We start from the raw sequence: 15,876 nt of genomic DNA, 5'->3' as shown, positions 1-15,876 counted from the left end.
ATAACATTTGCAGAAATAGCTTCAACTTCTAGGAACTGTTGAAATTCATAATTGAAATACCTTAAAGCAAATAAAATGCCAACAATGGCTAAAAAAAAAAAAAAAAAATCCATCATGTGTATGATGAAGCTCCACCGGGTCCAAGTGTGAGGCCAATACATCAATAATGACTACTAAGAAACCCCGGACAACCCCCCAGGCACCACCCCCCTAAAAAGAAAAGGAGAGAAAAGTGAATAGAATAGAAGTCAACAGTTGATGCTTCATGTTTCCTTTGGAGGGGCCTTCTTTGCAGCCTCAGCTGCTTCCTTCTCTGCTTCAATCTCAGCTGCAATGGCATCAATTTCAGCTTCATCAAGCTGCCGCAGGCCATGCTCCTTTGTCATCACAGCAACTTCAATGTTCTTTCCCCCACTCTCAACAACCTGCATGCAAGAGACGCATAAAGACAAGCAGTCTTTGTTCGGCATAAAACATGAACCTTTACCTTTACCATGTTAGTAAGCCACACAATCAACTGCATAATCTGATGTTGAATGGTGTAGCAGCAAAAAGGTATACTTTAACCTACAAAGACAACTAAACTTCTGAAGATGTTATTCTACAATCTGGCAACAAGTGTATAATTTCAACATGCAAATCTCTATTGCCATCATGCTTCCAACTAGCAATGTATTGGAAGAAACAATTACTACATGATATGGCACAAACAATACTTAAAACTTTTTTCATAGGTTCTTGTGCTCCTTCAAAATAAAGCAGTAATGAAATCATTACTTTCTCAGGAAACATAATAGCATTAACGACCAAGTTGCAAGTCTTTTGCTCCATTTCATAATTATGATTTAGGCATATTCCATTTTCTAGCGGCTCAGGTTGATAAACCATGTCATTTCTGTAAGGCCATGCATGATCTTAAAAGGCATATGGCATTCGGGAGAATGACTTCAAGTTAAAGATAGATTTAATTCATATTTCTGTGGATTCAACAACTGACAACTGAGAAGCAGCAAAATGTGTATCATTCATTAAATGAAGAGCAAACACTTGAAAACAAAGTAAACAAATGAAGAACTAACCTCAAGCAATGCACGAATTGCAAGCTTAATGGTTTCTTGTCCAGAGGTTTCCTTATAGTTCTTCTCTAGGAACTCTCGTATCGAGTTAGAGTTTCTCCCAGTTGCATTAGCTTTCCAAGCGGAAAATGTACCTGATGGATCTGTCTGATAAAGTGATGGTACACCGCTATATGGATCAAAGCCCACAATCAGTGTCGAGAGACCAAATGGCCTAACGCCTCCACTTTGAGTGTACTTCTGCTGAAGACCTGCAATGTAACGAGTAATATACTCGACAGTTACCGGATCTTCAACAGTCAGCCTGTGACTTTGACATTCAATCCTAGCCCTATTTACGAGGACGCGAGCATCTGCTTTGAGTCCAGCACATGCCAATGCAATGTGATCATCCAAGTTCACAATCTTCCTAACCGATCTACACGATAGAAGAAGTAAAAGGGTCAAGAACAGCCTACTTTGACGAAATTCAAAACCTCAAATGATTTCTTTAATACATGTCTTTGTCATAAAATTCCTAAACTTTTCTAGTTTCTACGTCATCAAGATGAATTATTAGAGTAAAGAAAAAAAAAATCTTTATTGAAAACCAGTTTTCGTTACTTAGGCCAAAAGATCAATTCTTTTGGGAAAAAAATCCTCATCTAAATAAGAACACATCAAAAACATAGGCTTACGCTAAGCAATGTGGAGTCCCGTTCGTTCTAAATCCAAATCATATAACCCTAACCCTAAATTTATTTTGAACAAAAATTAAGTACGAAAGAATCGATTTTTAAGAGGCAAAACGGAAATATGTAAGTGGAGGTATAGTATAGCAAAAAGAGAAAACCTGGAGTCCTGGAGCTTGGCGGTGGATTTTTTCTCGACGCCAAGGACGACGATGTCGGTGCCGCGGACACCGACGGCGGCGTTACCTTTACGGACGGCTTCGAGGGCATATTCCACTTGGAACAAATGGCCGTCCGGCGAGAACACAGTGATCGCTCTGTCGTATCTCGCCATTTTCTTCTATTCCTTGGATTTCCTTTTGGTATTGATTTGGAGAGTTGCTGAAGCTTTCCTTTTCAGTTGGCGTTTAAAATAAAAATCTTTACAGATACATGTTGACCAAATTTAAAAATAAAAAAGGAAAAGGGCCAATTATACATTTTTCCCTTTTGTTCATGAACAGAAAAAAATGTTAGAAGGGTTAGAGGTTTCATTCTGTTAGTATTATTATCTTTAGTATTTTGTGTTTGAATGAAGAAAAGTATTTTTCAAGAATCATCCACACAAATAAAGTTTTTATGAATCACATAAAAAAAAGTATACGAAGAAAATTATGTTTAAACTTTACTTTTAATTTTCAATTTTGAAAGTATTAAAATTTTTAGTTATTTATTCATTTTAAGTCAAGTTTAGTTTTGCTACTTATTATTTTTGTTTCTAACAAATTTGTCGTAAGTAAAAAGTAAAAATAAAGAGTATTTTTGTCATGCCTCGATATCAAAATATAATACAATCATATTATCTTAAAATAAAACTTTAAAGTAATACAAAATTCTTTTAATTATTTTAAAATTTTTTAATAAAATAATCTGTCAAGTAAAATTTATATTTTTAATCAAACTAATGATAATTTTTATATATTCAAATACAAATTATATAAAATACAAAACCATTAATAATATCTCATTGGCCAATATTGTCTTTGACAACTAAGTAATTTTTTTTATTTTGATCTTCTAGTTTTTCACAAGACCAACTAAACTTATCATTTACTCATTTATAAAAAAAAAAAAAGTAAAAAAAGAATGAGTAAATCACAGCTCAACAAGTATAAGTTCACACATCTTACCGGATCAAGCATATTTTTCATACATATCATATAGATCATTTAAAATATTTGTTAAATTATAATGTCAAAATATTTCAAAAATCATTGTTCTGTCAAACATTTAGTAAATTCATAAATCAATATCAAAACATATCAATTCATAAATCATTGCAAAATATGTTATCATTCAAATATTGTAATCAAACCAAATCATGAATTGATCATTAAAAATCATCGTAAATCATCATCATTATCATTTGTTTATTGTTAGTTATGGTCACTACTATAACCCGTGACATTTTGCATGTTGATAATTTCATCATCATGATCATTGTTAACTATTATAACCCACTAGCTAGAGCCTTATGTTAACTCCTATAACCTGTTAGTAGGGTTATATGATCATGGCTATGCTAATTATTATAACTCGTTAGTCAGGATTGTAGAACTAATTCTGATGTTGATGATCTTACTTTTTGGAGATATAAAAATGTAGCTATCATAAAATTGTTCCTTAAATATAAATTATTTTCTTATTTTATTCATACGCATGATCCATCATTTTCATTGCAAAAACACAAAATAATCATATACTTGGTTTTATTTTCATTTATCAAAAATAATAAAACAAAACATTTACTCATTTAAAAACATACATATATACATAAGTTCGAAAACAAACAAAATATGTGAGATTTTACTTACCTTTTTTCAATTTTACTGCTTAGTTTTTCTCGCAAAATAATTAATGGCCTATTCAAGATAATTTTAACATAATAAAAATTAATCAACCCATTTCAAGAGTAATGATACTAAAAACAATTAAGTTAAACAAAAGTTAACTCAACTAACTAATACTGGAAACCTAATTTTCTTTCATTAAAATGATCACATGTCAATTTATCCAAATCGAAATTAAGATCTCTTTAATGCGTTAAAAACTAGACTTGATAAGCTTTCTAACTATGTATGGCCTACCTTGTAATCCATAGTAGATTAATTATAATAATTTTTGAAATTCACATCAAATGTTGTTGCCAAACAACCTATATACGTTCTAACAAAAATTACGTATTTATTCATAAGAAATTCTAAATTCAATTCCACTTGTTTCGTTGGAAAGTAAACTTAATAAACTTTCTAAACATATATGACTTAATCTGTAAATCATTACACAAAAATTTAAACAATTTTCGTAATTCAACCCTGATGTTGCTACCTTACAACTTGCATATTCTTAAGTAAAAATTAGACAATTCTCCATAAAAAACTCGAATTCAACTGCCGTTTGTTTCATTAGAAAGTAGATTCAACAAGCTTTTCAACAATATATAATACTTATAATAATAATCTATCCATTAATACAATATTTTATTTTATTTTACTATTGCAAATCATAAAGTCTTATTCAAAAATATAATTCTCATTCAATCTTTAAAAACTCAAATATCCATTTTCAGTCTTTAAATTCGATTCAATAATCATCAATAAAATTTAAGAACATGAAATAAACAAAACCCAATAATTTACCTAAATAGATCATGAAGATTAATGACAGATTTTATAATTTTTCTTAATTTTTCTCTTAGAACTTCAACTCCAAATAATAGTAACCAATATAGCACATCTCTATATAAAAAGATAACATATACTCACCTTTAGAAGATTAATTCGATTGTATTCTCTAATTTTGGATCATTTACTTGATTTTTCATACTCTCTAACCTTAGGAAAGATGAAAAAGAAAAACTTGTATTTTCTTTTCTATTTCACAATACTAGGTTTTTTTCTAGTAAAACACTCAGTCATTTTTTTCTTTAGTAATTAACCTTGTAATTAATTTAATGAACTTTAGTAATAGTCTAACCCAATTATTATTTGAGTTGGGGTATTACGATTTTGCTAATTTTTCCTTTTTTTTTTTTTTTTTTGGTTGCATAAGTTTCCGAAACTTGGAATAACTTTTAATTTAAACATTTAGAATAAGCATATTACGTACTATTTGCAATTTTAAATTTCATTATCCTTTTATGCAAAGGAGATCACAATTTGGAAATAAAAAAAAAATTATAAATCTTGAAATTTAAATTTAAAACCTATTAAATGTTATTTTTAAAGATGGATGCATGGCTATACATATATAAACATAGATATAGATAGATTAATACTTGGCTTTGGCTGTTTACATATTGTCCTGTTACATTAACTAAAAAAACTACCCAAGCATGAAATTATTCATATGTAGATAAAACCACTTTCTAAGACAGGAAAATTGCTTATACTCCTACGTACAATGGACATGTTAAACTCTTTTTTTTTTTTCTCCAAAAAACTAGCATCCATCTTTACCTTTGAAGCCGCCTAAAACATTTTTCTTTGGTTAGCAACTTTGCTCAGCAGGAAACTTTAGGCTGATCTTTTAGTGAGTGAAAGAATGGTGGACACCATCAAGTTGTAGTCAATTGGCTTTGTTAGATAAGCATCCATGCCCACCTCCAAGCATTTTGCTTCATCTGATGACATTGCATGGGCTGTCAAGGCAACAATGGGAATGTGCCAATCGGTCCCTGCTTCTGATTTCCTGATTGCTTTTGTTGCTTCATATCCATCCATCTTTGGCATCTGTTTTAACATGAAGACAAAAAAGTTAAACACTACAACATAATGTAGTTGGGAAAATATGATAAAATGCTATGAGTAGGTCAGCATGAAGCATTATTTAGTTGGCATTTCTTTCGAATCACTTTAGTTTCTGCTAACCAAACAATGCTTCAGTTTCTGAATTTTCCCTTTTGATATGTAGCACTGTTGGATTGAATTATCTTCTAAATGATTTCTTACTTGACAATCCATTAAAATCAAATCATACGGAGGAGAATCATAAATTTCTGTCTGCAATCCGTTCCTTCTTTCTTGCAATGAGGACTCCCTTCTATGCTCTTCTCCGCAAAGCATGCAGCTCAGGGCGTCTACAGCCTGCAGCCCATCCCCAACAGCAATTACTGTGGCTCCCATTTTTTCCAGCATTATGGTTGCTACTCTTTGGAGAACAGGTGTATCTTCTGCAAGCAGTATCCGTAGGCCTTCAAGAGATTTCTGTCCATTTCCTGCCTTACTTGTATATAAATTATCTCTATCTTTGGCATTACATTGGTCCTCTTCTGCCCTCGGATTGTTCGCTTCTGAACCTAAATGGGTGAATTCAACTAGGCAGTTCTTAACTGTCTGGCAGTTTGATGGATTAGATTTTATGGTTCTTTCTCTTGGTTGTTCTCCAGTGTGCACAGAACTCATAGAAGTATCAGAACCATCAGAGCTGCAAGTCTCAAAATGAGTTGAATCAATTTCGAGACATTCATGAGAATCACCTTCTTTTGCTCTACCTTTTGTTCCATTTGGACTTGTATTTTGAAGTTCAACATATCTCTCCTTTATGACAGCTTCCAAAATATGAATCATTTTTGCCTTGTACAATGGTTTATTAACCATCAATATATGTCCTTTCCTGCGAAGCTCCATCTTTATTGCATTGGAAGTATCATGATTCAGTATCCATGCAAATTTCACTTGGCCAGAGAATTTGTCGAGAAAAGTAAGCTGTTCTTTCCATATATCGGTGCTCAAGTCAAGCAGCTCCAGATCAACAACTATGATGTAAACTGGGTTCCTCATGTCTTGTAGGCTGTGTACTTTAGATCTCAGAGGTTCACCTAGTGAATAATGAGTGTCAAAACCACAATTACCAGTCCTGGCATGAAAAAGTTCATGAAGGATTTGTGTCAGTTCATTCCACTCGGATGCTTCCAAAGTGGGTACTCCATTTCTAGACAGCCAATTGGACATAATAAATCTAGCCATGCTGCCGTGTAGGGCAAGGATCACCTGCATTCATGTTTTAAATATGTTATTGTTGCTTTGACCGTAGGCTTTTTTTCGAGTGCCTGACAATAAATTCTAAGTTCTAACCATAACAGAATTGGCAAACTCCCTGGCTGATGCTCAGGCAAGCAGAAAATAGAACTGTTTTTTTAACGGATAAGGTTTAGACAGAATACTCACTATTTGTACTCTAATGTGTACTCCCTCAGAATGCATATCAGGATAAAGATGACAGTGTAAAATGCTCTCTCAAAAACCTGAATGCAAGCGGCAATATCGAGTCTCAAGATCTTTGTTTTTTTGGTTTTATGCAAAACGAAATTCAAACTTATAAGGTGACCAACAAAAATAATGGGAAAAAATGTTTGCAGCTTCAAAGAGAAAAACTTCACTCACCGCTACACTGTACTTTGCAAAATCCATTTGATCATGTTGTTCTGTGCCATCTGCAGGAGTACTGAGGAGCAAGAATAGTCTCATTAGAGTTCCAGGACCATTCTTTTTTACAACCTTGATTTCTCCACCCATCTTGTTAACCTGTCATCGACAGTATGAGCGCAGGAGAGATGCAATACATCATTTTGTGCAGTTGATTATAAAAGACAAAAAACTGTCATTATTCTTAAGAATTTCTTCTTGTTTGTCCACATGGTTTCAGTATGATGTAATTTCACATGTAGAATGGTATTGTAATGGACCATGAATTTCTGTGTCAAGACACTTCACTTACCAAGGTTCTCACAATGCATAGTCCAAGACCTGTGCCACCATGCCTGAAAAGCAAAAAAGATCTTAGAACAAAATCTCTGTACATTACATTTCTTAATCCGTCCATGGATTTCTTCCACATTAAATTAATTTCCATTTTTTTCAATTGACCAGCTTGTAAAAATCTGATCTTGCTTAAAGTACTTACGTCCGAGTTGTTGAAGGATCAGCTTGCTCAAAGCTCTCAAACACAGATTCCCATTTGCTTGGATCAATTCCTGCAGATCATGGAAGATAAATGGTACAAGCTACCTCGAAATGGAACAGGTTCCATTTACAATACATATAAAATTCGTACTGTTTTAAAAACAAAGAATCATACCACAACCGGTGTCATCAACTTCAAACCAAAGAATCATTTTGTTGTCTCTCTTGCTGGCCTTCTTCATATGGTTTCCATGTTGCTTCAACTTGGTCTTTAGTGCAGACAGTGGTTTCTTCTGATCGGGAGAAAACTTCCCATAATTACTAGACACATTGGGATTTTCACACCATCCACGCAGGATGATATGACCCGCTGAAAGCCATTTGAAACAGTTAATCATGCAAGTTATCTCTAAAGTTAAGTTCTGTTGGAGTGTAATGAATCATCATCCCTATTGTATATGCTTTAGTAGTATTGTTTAGTTACTTATCTACGATACTTGTTCTTAATGTGTTTGAAAAATATATTGAGTTTTGCTCCGCTGGATGTTAGAATGAATGCAACAAAAGCTTGTCTAAATCAAATCAAGGCTCTTACTTTCCATGTTATCACCTGATTTGATTAAAGGGTTTAACTCTTGGAAGTTTGTATCTCTAAAACCATACAAACAATTCAATATACTTGTCCATGAATGTGAATTATTAACCAACAGTACAAGGAGTGAGTCGAAAGAATTTTAAATTCAAAAAGATATTGGAAAACAGTTTTACATAGCTCTTGCTTATGACTCATGAGTACTTAGTTAATTGGAGAAGCATAACAGGGGTAAAGATCTCTTATCTTAAGAGCAAAATAATCACTTACAACCAAAATTAACTCTCAATCATATAGTCATATGTTGCACCCCTCTTTTAAAAGAAATCACCTGAAAAGAAGAGACTTTTCATTATCTTCAACCTCAATCTTGTCCAAAACCATAGAGAACCAGTCTATCCTTGACTTACTTAGATGACTTAAATATGGTTTTAATCTAAATATTTGTTTCCCATTTTAATGAAAGCATCTGGCTTGTTAATTGTTTTGGTTGTTCTAACTTCTATGCACTATAGATGCATTGGCATTCCGTCCTACACATCCGTCCTGAATCCTGACACCAGTAGAAAATAGTTATCTTGGTTCCAGTCCAATGGTGTAGTGTGTAGTAGCTTACAATATAAACTAGAGTAAAAATGAGCGATATTATTGTTCATCTTACATGTTGTGAACTTGATGGAATTGCTTATTAGATTTGCAAAAACTTGAACAACTCTGGCAGAGTCTCCTCTAACTAATTTTGGAATATCATCTGAAAATATGTAACAAAAAAAAAAAAAGGAAAAGGGTTAGATAATGTCTGTATTCAGATACATGTATAATTAGATCATAAGTTTGAGTCATACCAGAGAGATCCAGAACAGTCTCCACATTGTGGTTAATGCACTGTACTGAGAACATATCGACGAGTCCTTCAAGTTCCCGTCCCAAGTCAAACTCAGCTTCTTCTAACACCAGTTTTCCAGATTCAACCTATGAAATATTTGGAAAACAATGATTTGGGTGTGATTTCCAAGTTCAGAAGGTGCACTATCATAGATAAGTTCTATAATCTATGATTTCTGAACCAGTAACTGCTCCCAGTTTCTCATCTTGCTTCAACAAGTGAACAATTAGAAAATCCTTGACTGACTAAACTTACATGGTTACAGCAATTATGCAGCAACCGTTAAACTATGGTAGTTAAAACTCTTATACAGTTTTATTTCTCTTATTTTTCTTCTGTCATCAACTAAGGCATTAAAAAGGCTTCTAATTGAAGAATGAAATGTTGCTCAGAAATTTGTCTGATGACATTTATTTAATCGTGCCTAAAGGACCCTTAATTCTATAGTTTTGAAGTTGATTAACACCGCAGAAGGTGGAGTTACATAAAAGTTACAACTTAATACATATGGATGAAAACTCTTCTCTATACTCTTTTTTTTTTTAATTTAAAAGGTGGCCTTTGATCTTAAGAACTACTAAGCATATATTTACTTGATATTTCCAATTCCATAATTGGTTTGTTCAGTATCTCACCTTGCTCAGATCCAATATGTTGTTGAGAAGCCGAAGTAGAGCTGTGGAGCATTTACGGATCTGGGTAACCATTGCATACTGTTCATTTGTAAGACAGTCATCGCAGATAAGAATGTCCAACAATCCAATAACAGCAGCCATAGGCGTCCTTAGTTCATGACTGTAACACAAACGATCAATAAGGTGCAACCATGATGTGTAACAAGGAGTCAATGGAAGTGTCAAGGCAAATTTAATTGATGAATGGAATATAGTGGCTCAGCTAATGAGTTTTTAAGCACTACTCCTAGAGGCAAAATAACTAAACAAACATGTAGGTGTTGAAATTGGTTACCTCATATTTGCAAGGAACTGGCTTTTATAGTTGCTTGATGCTTCAGCTCTTCTTCTTGCATTAAGATGACTTATCAACTCTGCTCTGAGCTTCATTTCCTTTGATACTCCATTTGTCAGTATCAAAATACAGACACATCCAATTACTAGGATACATACAGATGCAGATATTAATATGACCAATGTTTTCAAGGATCTTTCGTCGACCTTCCCCATTATATACTTCCTTGGAATGATGATTACTCCAACCTGCACCATTTCTAACCAATTTTAGTGTCTTTTCAAACAGTGATAAACATTACATTAGTACTATGTCTAATCTAATTGAAACATAAAGAGACCATCTCTGTGATATCTTCATTGGGACCTGAAAGTCTGAATATGTATCCAATGATCCAATGCGTAATTTTAATGTTAGGAAAGATATGAAATATTTTCTGAACTTACCATAGGTAATCGTTTTAGGTTCAGAAAAAATGAGTCAATGTAATAATGCTGGCCGCCAAGATTGGCCGTCTCCACATGAACCACATGACCAGGAGGAAACTTGTTACCATAGGCTTTCTGCAACCACTGAGCTCCCATTCGTATCACATGATCCTCTGAATCAACAGCCATCATAAGCTGGGGCCCCTTTGTTGTATTTTTTAACAGAGGAGCATTTGTGGATGTAGCCAATAAGTAACCCTCTTGTGAGGTCAAATATATGTATCCACTATGCACTTCAACCAGTTCTTTCATCAACTGGCCTACGCTATAAAGTGCAGTGGTGACACCTACAACAGCTACAATACTAGTATTCGAAGCGTCCCATACTGGCAGTGCTGCAGAAAGCAACGGTGAATCTGTATACTTACTGACTGCAACATGCCATGAAGCCACCCCATCAGGCACTTGAGAAGGGCCTGCTATATAGATAAGATCATCTGGTGGAACTGGCAGTGCCTTTCCTGTCTTCTCCCCAGTGACAGGATCAAGTGGTTCACGGTACCATATTGCAGAAACATTACCGCGAATGAATTGGTCATTCCACCCTTGTCGCGATGAAAGCATTTTGTTGCCATAAGACTCACTGCCACTGCCACTGATTGAATAATTTGCAAGATCAGAGTAGATATAAAATGTGTTGTCACTCCTGTGGTCTCTATGGAATGCCTGGACAAATCCATTTTTGTAATTTATGGTTATGGCATTAAGAGCTTTACGACTGGCAAATAGTGCCCATGTTATGTCTTTCATCATTTGATACAGCTGCTAAGAGTGCAAGAAATCAACCAAAAAAAAAAAGAAAAAGGTTACTTAATAGAAATTTCCTTTCAAAACTAAATTGCCACTTGATAACACAGTTCAGAGAGAAGAAAATAACTCAAGGATCAACCTCAACTTGCTCTGCCTGAGTGGTAGCCTTGCTGTACCGCCTGATTACATATTCTGACAACTTGACCTGGGCAGTTGTTATTTCTGAGGTAGAATTTAAGACGTTCCACATCCGTAAGATAGGCCACTGAAGAAGTTCATAACGAAGACCAAAAGCTAAGGTGTTTAGTGATTTTGTTGTATACATCCTTGTAAAATGCCATGTTAGAATTGTTAGCAGCCCAATCAAAATAGCAAGCATGACCTGAAAGAGACGTTAGGAAAAGGCACTAATTAATCAACCCATAAAAAAAAAATCTTGACTATCAGCATGGAAATTAAGAAGAGAAATGACCATGATGAGTTCTCTGGTAGAAAATAAAAAAATGATTTACATACATGACTCGAGGTTTTGGCTGAGGGATACAAGACCAAACAGTAAAATTGGATCAGTGGAGTGTCAATGAGCTGAGAGAAGCAATATGTATGTTGTTTCATTTCATGCCTCTAAAGCATCTGATCAATGCTTCTGCGGTGATGGCCATGGCTTAATTAATTTCATCATACATGGTAGATATATTATTGCATAAACCATATATGCAAAAACTTCAGTTCAATTATATGAGCTAAATTCTTAAGATATATATGCTCAGGTTGATCAAATTCACACTCAAATGATTGAAATTCTAATAAGTAAAAATAACAAAATGTGAAAAGAAAATTTGTACTAACCATGATGGCAAGGCGAGCTACAAAAACACTATAGTATGATGAGAGACAATGAGCACTTGCATACTGGAACTCTTCCTGTTCCACATCCCTATGGAAAATCCTACGACCTGGGGAGGCTGTTTTCCCACCCCAAGTTGAAGCAAAACCTGAAATTCTATTGAATACCTTTCTCAAAGGAGTACCCAAAGGAGAGGCTAGAATTGGTGAACTTTCAGAACTTCTAGGAGGAGTTTCAAATGATTTTTCTGCCATTTTTGAAACCATGATGTACAGTGCGTGCACATTCAACAAGATCTTATGTGCATATGTATATATTTGCATGTATACTTAAGAAGTAGAAAAAGAGAATATATGAATGTTTATTCTTAAGTGGGTCATTTTTAACATACTGCTTCTTGTGTCAGTTCCCACTCTTCTAAGGCAATGCACGACCACTTGTAATTTTCAGAAGTGGAGGTTTGTTTGTGGTGTTTTATTCCTCATCCACAACATCTTTGCCACTTTTTCTCTCTTTTTCAACTCGTCTTTGTTTTAGATTTGTTCTATTATTAATGTGTCAAAATTTTATGCAGAAAGTTGATGGAACTTTCTTTCCGTACTGTCAAAAATACTGAAAATTTCAAGTCAGCTTCAATAGTCTTCTACTGACTAGAGCAGAATAGTTCAAGGAATTGGTTTTATCAAACTCACAGGCCACAGCTCTTCAGCAAACAGGTTTAGAAAGAAAACAAACTTTATCTTGAGCTATCAAAGAATTTTTTAATATCCCCTTGTGTTTAGGGCAGGCTCAAAGATGTTTCGAATATACCTTTGTTTCAGGGAAGTATTGAACTGCCATGAGCTTACTAAGTCAGTCAAAGAGAAATAAAATTGACCAGGATTGTTTTAACCTCTCAAAATTTATATTTTACATAATGGTCCTTTCAAGTCTCGAAAGAAACATGCTGAACTTAAGTAGCAGCATTCAAACTCACATGAATGAATGAATGAATGGGGCCGGCTAGAGCCTCTACCATCAAGTAATAAGCCAATGGTTGGAAAATTGGGGACCATGAATTCATGGTTAACCCCAGTCAGTGTGACTGGCATTTCAAAATTGGTTTTTCGGTGGGATATGGTATTTCTACTTAGTCGGCTAATATTATTATTATTATTATTTTTATTATTACTATTATTAAAGACTTTCATGATTGTATTTATAAAAGAAATCTTGTGATAAAGCAGTTTACTTATAGAAATGCAATTAATTAATGATTGTAAGGTATATATATAAACTCCCTTCATTGTATTAGAAAGGTAATTTTTGAAACAAGTGAGGGTAGTGTCAACATTCGCATTTTATTGATAAAAGGGTTTAATTTTTAATTTCAAATATAATTCAATTCTAATAATAAAATTCAATTGTAAAAAGATGGGGTAGTTGATGCTTTACACATTTGCCATCAATCCATTGCAAATAAAAGGGCTACTTTTGAAGAGGGCGGCTTAAAATTAGTAATAAAAACCGAAAAAAAAAAAAAAGGGTGTGGGCGTGCAATACGTTTGCTTGATTTGGAAGCGTTTCATCCTCTGGAGCTTAGCTTTTGTGACTCCACCTCACTAATCCATCATCTCCCTATGGACTTAAACAAGCCAAGGTCATAGTTCACCTTTAAAGCGGCATGACTTGGTTGATGTGTGCTCCAATAAATCTCCCACACTCTCCCATTCTTATTGCCTTTACCTAACAGGATAACATCATAAAAATAAAAAAAAAGTACATCAAATCATGTTTCATTCCTTTGTCTTTCACTAAGCAATAGCCAGCTGGTGGCGCAAACCCCTCTTTTTTCTTGCTTCCAAAAACCCACCTGTCCTCCACTTGAGACATCGTAGGAAAGCACCTCGTTATTTTCATTGTTTATCCTATAATTAGATTTGGAAGACACATCTATCCTACATCAAAAAATTTTAAAAATTTATTATAATATATAAATAAAAATTTAAATTTAAATTTATCAAATATTTTTTATAAAATAAAATTATAAAATATTCAAATAATAAATTAAGTATGAATCTTCTTGTGCTAAATATTTTTATTTTTAATTTTTACCCTTACTGCTTCGTGGTTGGTTTCTTAATCTCTATCATCGTTTTTCCATATGCTTTCTCTGCTTTCTTAAGGTCATCCAATAGATTTTTAAGTGGTGAAAGTTTTATGAGATTTATCCGGTATTTCAAAGCAATTAAAATACATTTATTTATATTAAATTAAACCAATTTATAAAAATTTATGTTGTGTCTCAATTTATTAATATAAAAAGATTTTGTTATAATAATATCTGAGATAATCATTTTCTACGTTTACCTTTTTGACAAAAAAAGACGATAGAGTACTGCTAAAGTAAATTTTTGGTCATAGTTTATCCTATGCCTTTATATTCTTAATCATTTAAAGGTTACTTTTTTTTTCTTTTTTTAGGGAAGAGGGTTGGCCACAAATTGGTAGGTAAGATCTAGGTTGCAAAATTTCAAGCCTCCAAAGGACAAACTCATAGGGTCCAGTCAAAAATGTTTGTAGAGAGGAAAGATCTTCCGTATGATTGTTGATACTAACAGGTGTTATCTTGATTTGGATGGGTTGTTCATAAGAATTTTTTTTTTTTTTTTTAGTTTTTTTCTTTTGATCTATAGACAAATTTACAAGCCAATAAAGTAGATATAATCATGTAAATGATGAGAACATTTGTTATCAGAATCGGACAAAGAATCGACCGGAGATTTTGCACCAAAAGGTACGAAGGTTTAAGAACCATTGACAATCGATTGGTTTCTACAATAAAAGTGTTGGGTTAAAAGTTTTTAATTCAATCGTATTAATGAAAGTAAAATTAAATAATAAATTAAATATATAAAATATAATAATTTAATGTAATTTGATTTAATTAATTTATGTTTATAGATAAAAAATAAAATCTATTAATTATAAAAAATTACAAACATACATCAAATCATCAACTTCATTTAATAATTAATATTTATAAGATACTCTCAATCTCTTCTAATCTTATAAAATATTCTCAATCAAAACAAATACAAACTCAAACTCTTGTACACTCTTTTAACATAACAAAACATATACATATATGCTCTCATATATCATATTTATGTAGATCCTCTCAGTGTCCTCTAGTCCACTCATAAACAAACATACACACTCATAAGACGTAAAGCCTCAATACTCCTATTAAGTATCTATCCCATAAAACTCTATAACTTTCTTACATCTTTTTCTAATACCTAATCTTATAAAGACTTCACCTATTTATAATTATACAAATTTGTCCATTAAGAATCTTTTTTCTCTTAAAATTCTTCTCCTATAAGCCAAACTTACTTATTAAAAATCTCTTTTATTTTAGAATTTTTTTTTGTAAGTCAAATTTACCTATTAAGAATTATTTTTCTCTTAAAATTTTTCTTTTACAAGTCTTCTTATCCATTAAGTAATATTTGATAAATCTCAAATAAATCTCTAACAAATTTTAAATAAATCTTTTATAAAATTTGAATCATTATTTTCAATAAAAAAGAGTATTTGATTCGTTACTTGGACTTAAAAAAAAGTTTGTGGCCATTGAGAGCTAGTGGTATAAATTTAAAGCAATCCAATT

At 33.0% G+C, this 15,876-nt stretch overlaps 2 protein-coding genes across 4 annotated transcripts; both read right to left on the bottom strand.

The window, feature by feature from the left end:
- Positions 1 to 26: 26 nt before the first annotated feature.
- On the bottom strand, positions 27 to 2,301 carry LOC111317251 (proteasome subunit alpha type-7-like). Of its 2 annotated transcripts, none has more exons than XM_022919695.2 (3): positions 1,909 to 2,282; positions 1,080 to 1,494; positions 27 to 425 (listed from the first exon to the last, which is right to left on the bottom strand). In XM_022919695.2, the coding sequence occupies exons 1-3, from the start codon at positions 2,079 to 2,081 to the stop codon at positions 264 to 266; spliced, it is 750 nt and encodes a 249-aa protein (XP_022775430.2). In that variant the 5' UTR covers positions 2,082 to 2,282; the 3' UTR covers positions 27 to 263. The 2 variants fall into 2 exon arrangements, with proteins under 2 accessions (XP_022775430.2, XP_089609982.1); XM_089753856.1 differs by having other exon boundaries at positions 283 to 567; positions 1,909 to 2,301.
- A 2,731-nt stretch (positions 2,302 to 5,032) lies between these two features.
- On the bottom strand, positions 5,033 to 12,509 carry LOC111317247 (histidine kinase 1-like). Of its 2 annotated transcripts, none has more exons than XM_089753648.1 (13): positions 12,224 to 12,509; positions 11,514 to 11,756; positions 10,583 to 11,389; positions 10,137 to 10,384; positions 9,803 to 9,962; positions 9,127 to 9,253; positions 8,943 to 9,032; positions 7,865 to 8,059; positions 7,691 to 7,760; positions 7,505 to 7,547; positions 7,171 to 7,311; positions 5,737 to 6,777; positions 5,033 to 5,517 (listed from the first exon to the last, which is right to left on the bottom strand). In XM_089753648.1, the coding sequence occupies exons 1-13, from the start codon at positions 12,485 to 12,487 to the stop codon at positions 5,302 to 5,304; spliced, it is 3,645 nt and encodes a 1,214-aa protein (XP_089609774.1). In that variant the 5' UTR covers positions 12,488 to 12,509; the 3' UTR covers positions 5,033 to 5,301. The 2 variants fall into 2 exon arrangements, with proteins under 2 accessions (XP_089609774.1, XP_022775423.2); XM_022919688.2 differs by having other exon boundaries at positions 10,583 to 11,386.
- Between the last annotated feature and the right edge of the window lie 3,367 nt (positions 12,510 to 15,876).

The sequence above is a fragment of the Durio zibethinus genome, chromosome 24 (genome assembly GCF_047325235.1).
Source record: "Durio zibethinus cultivar Kanyao isolate XHJ-2024 chromosome 24, ASM4732523v1, whole genome shotgun sequence".
Classification (NCBI taxonomy): Eukaryota; Viridiplantae; Streptophyta; class Magnoliopsida; order Malvales; family Malvaceae; genus Durio; species Durio zibethinus.
Note: the sequence above shows the minus strand (reverse complement) of the source record. Positions and strands in the feature narration are given on the sequence as shown.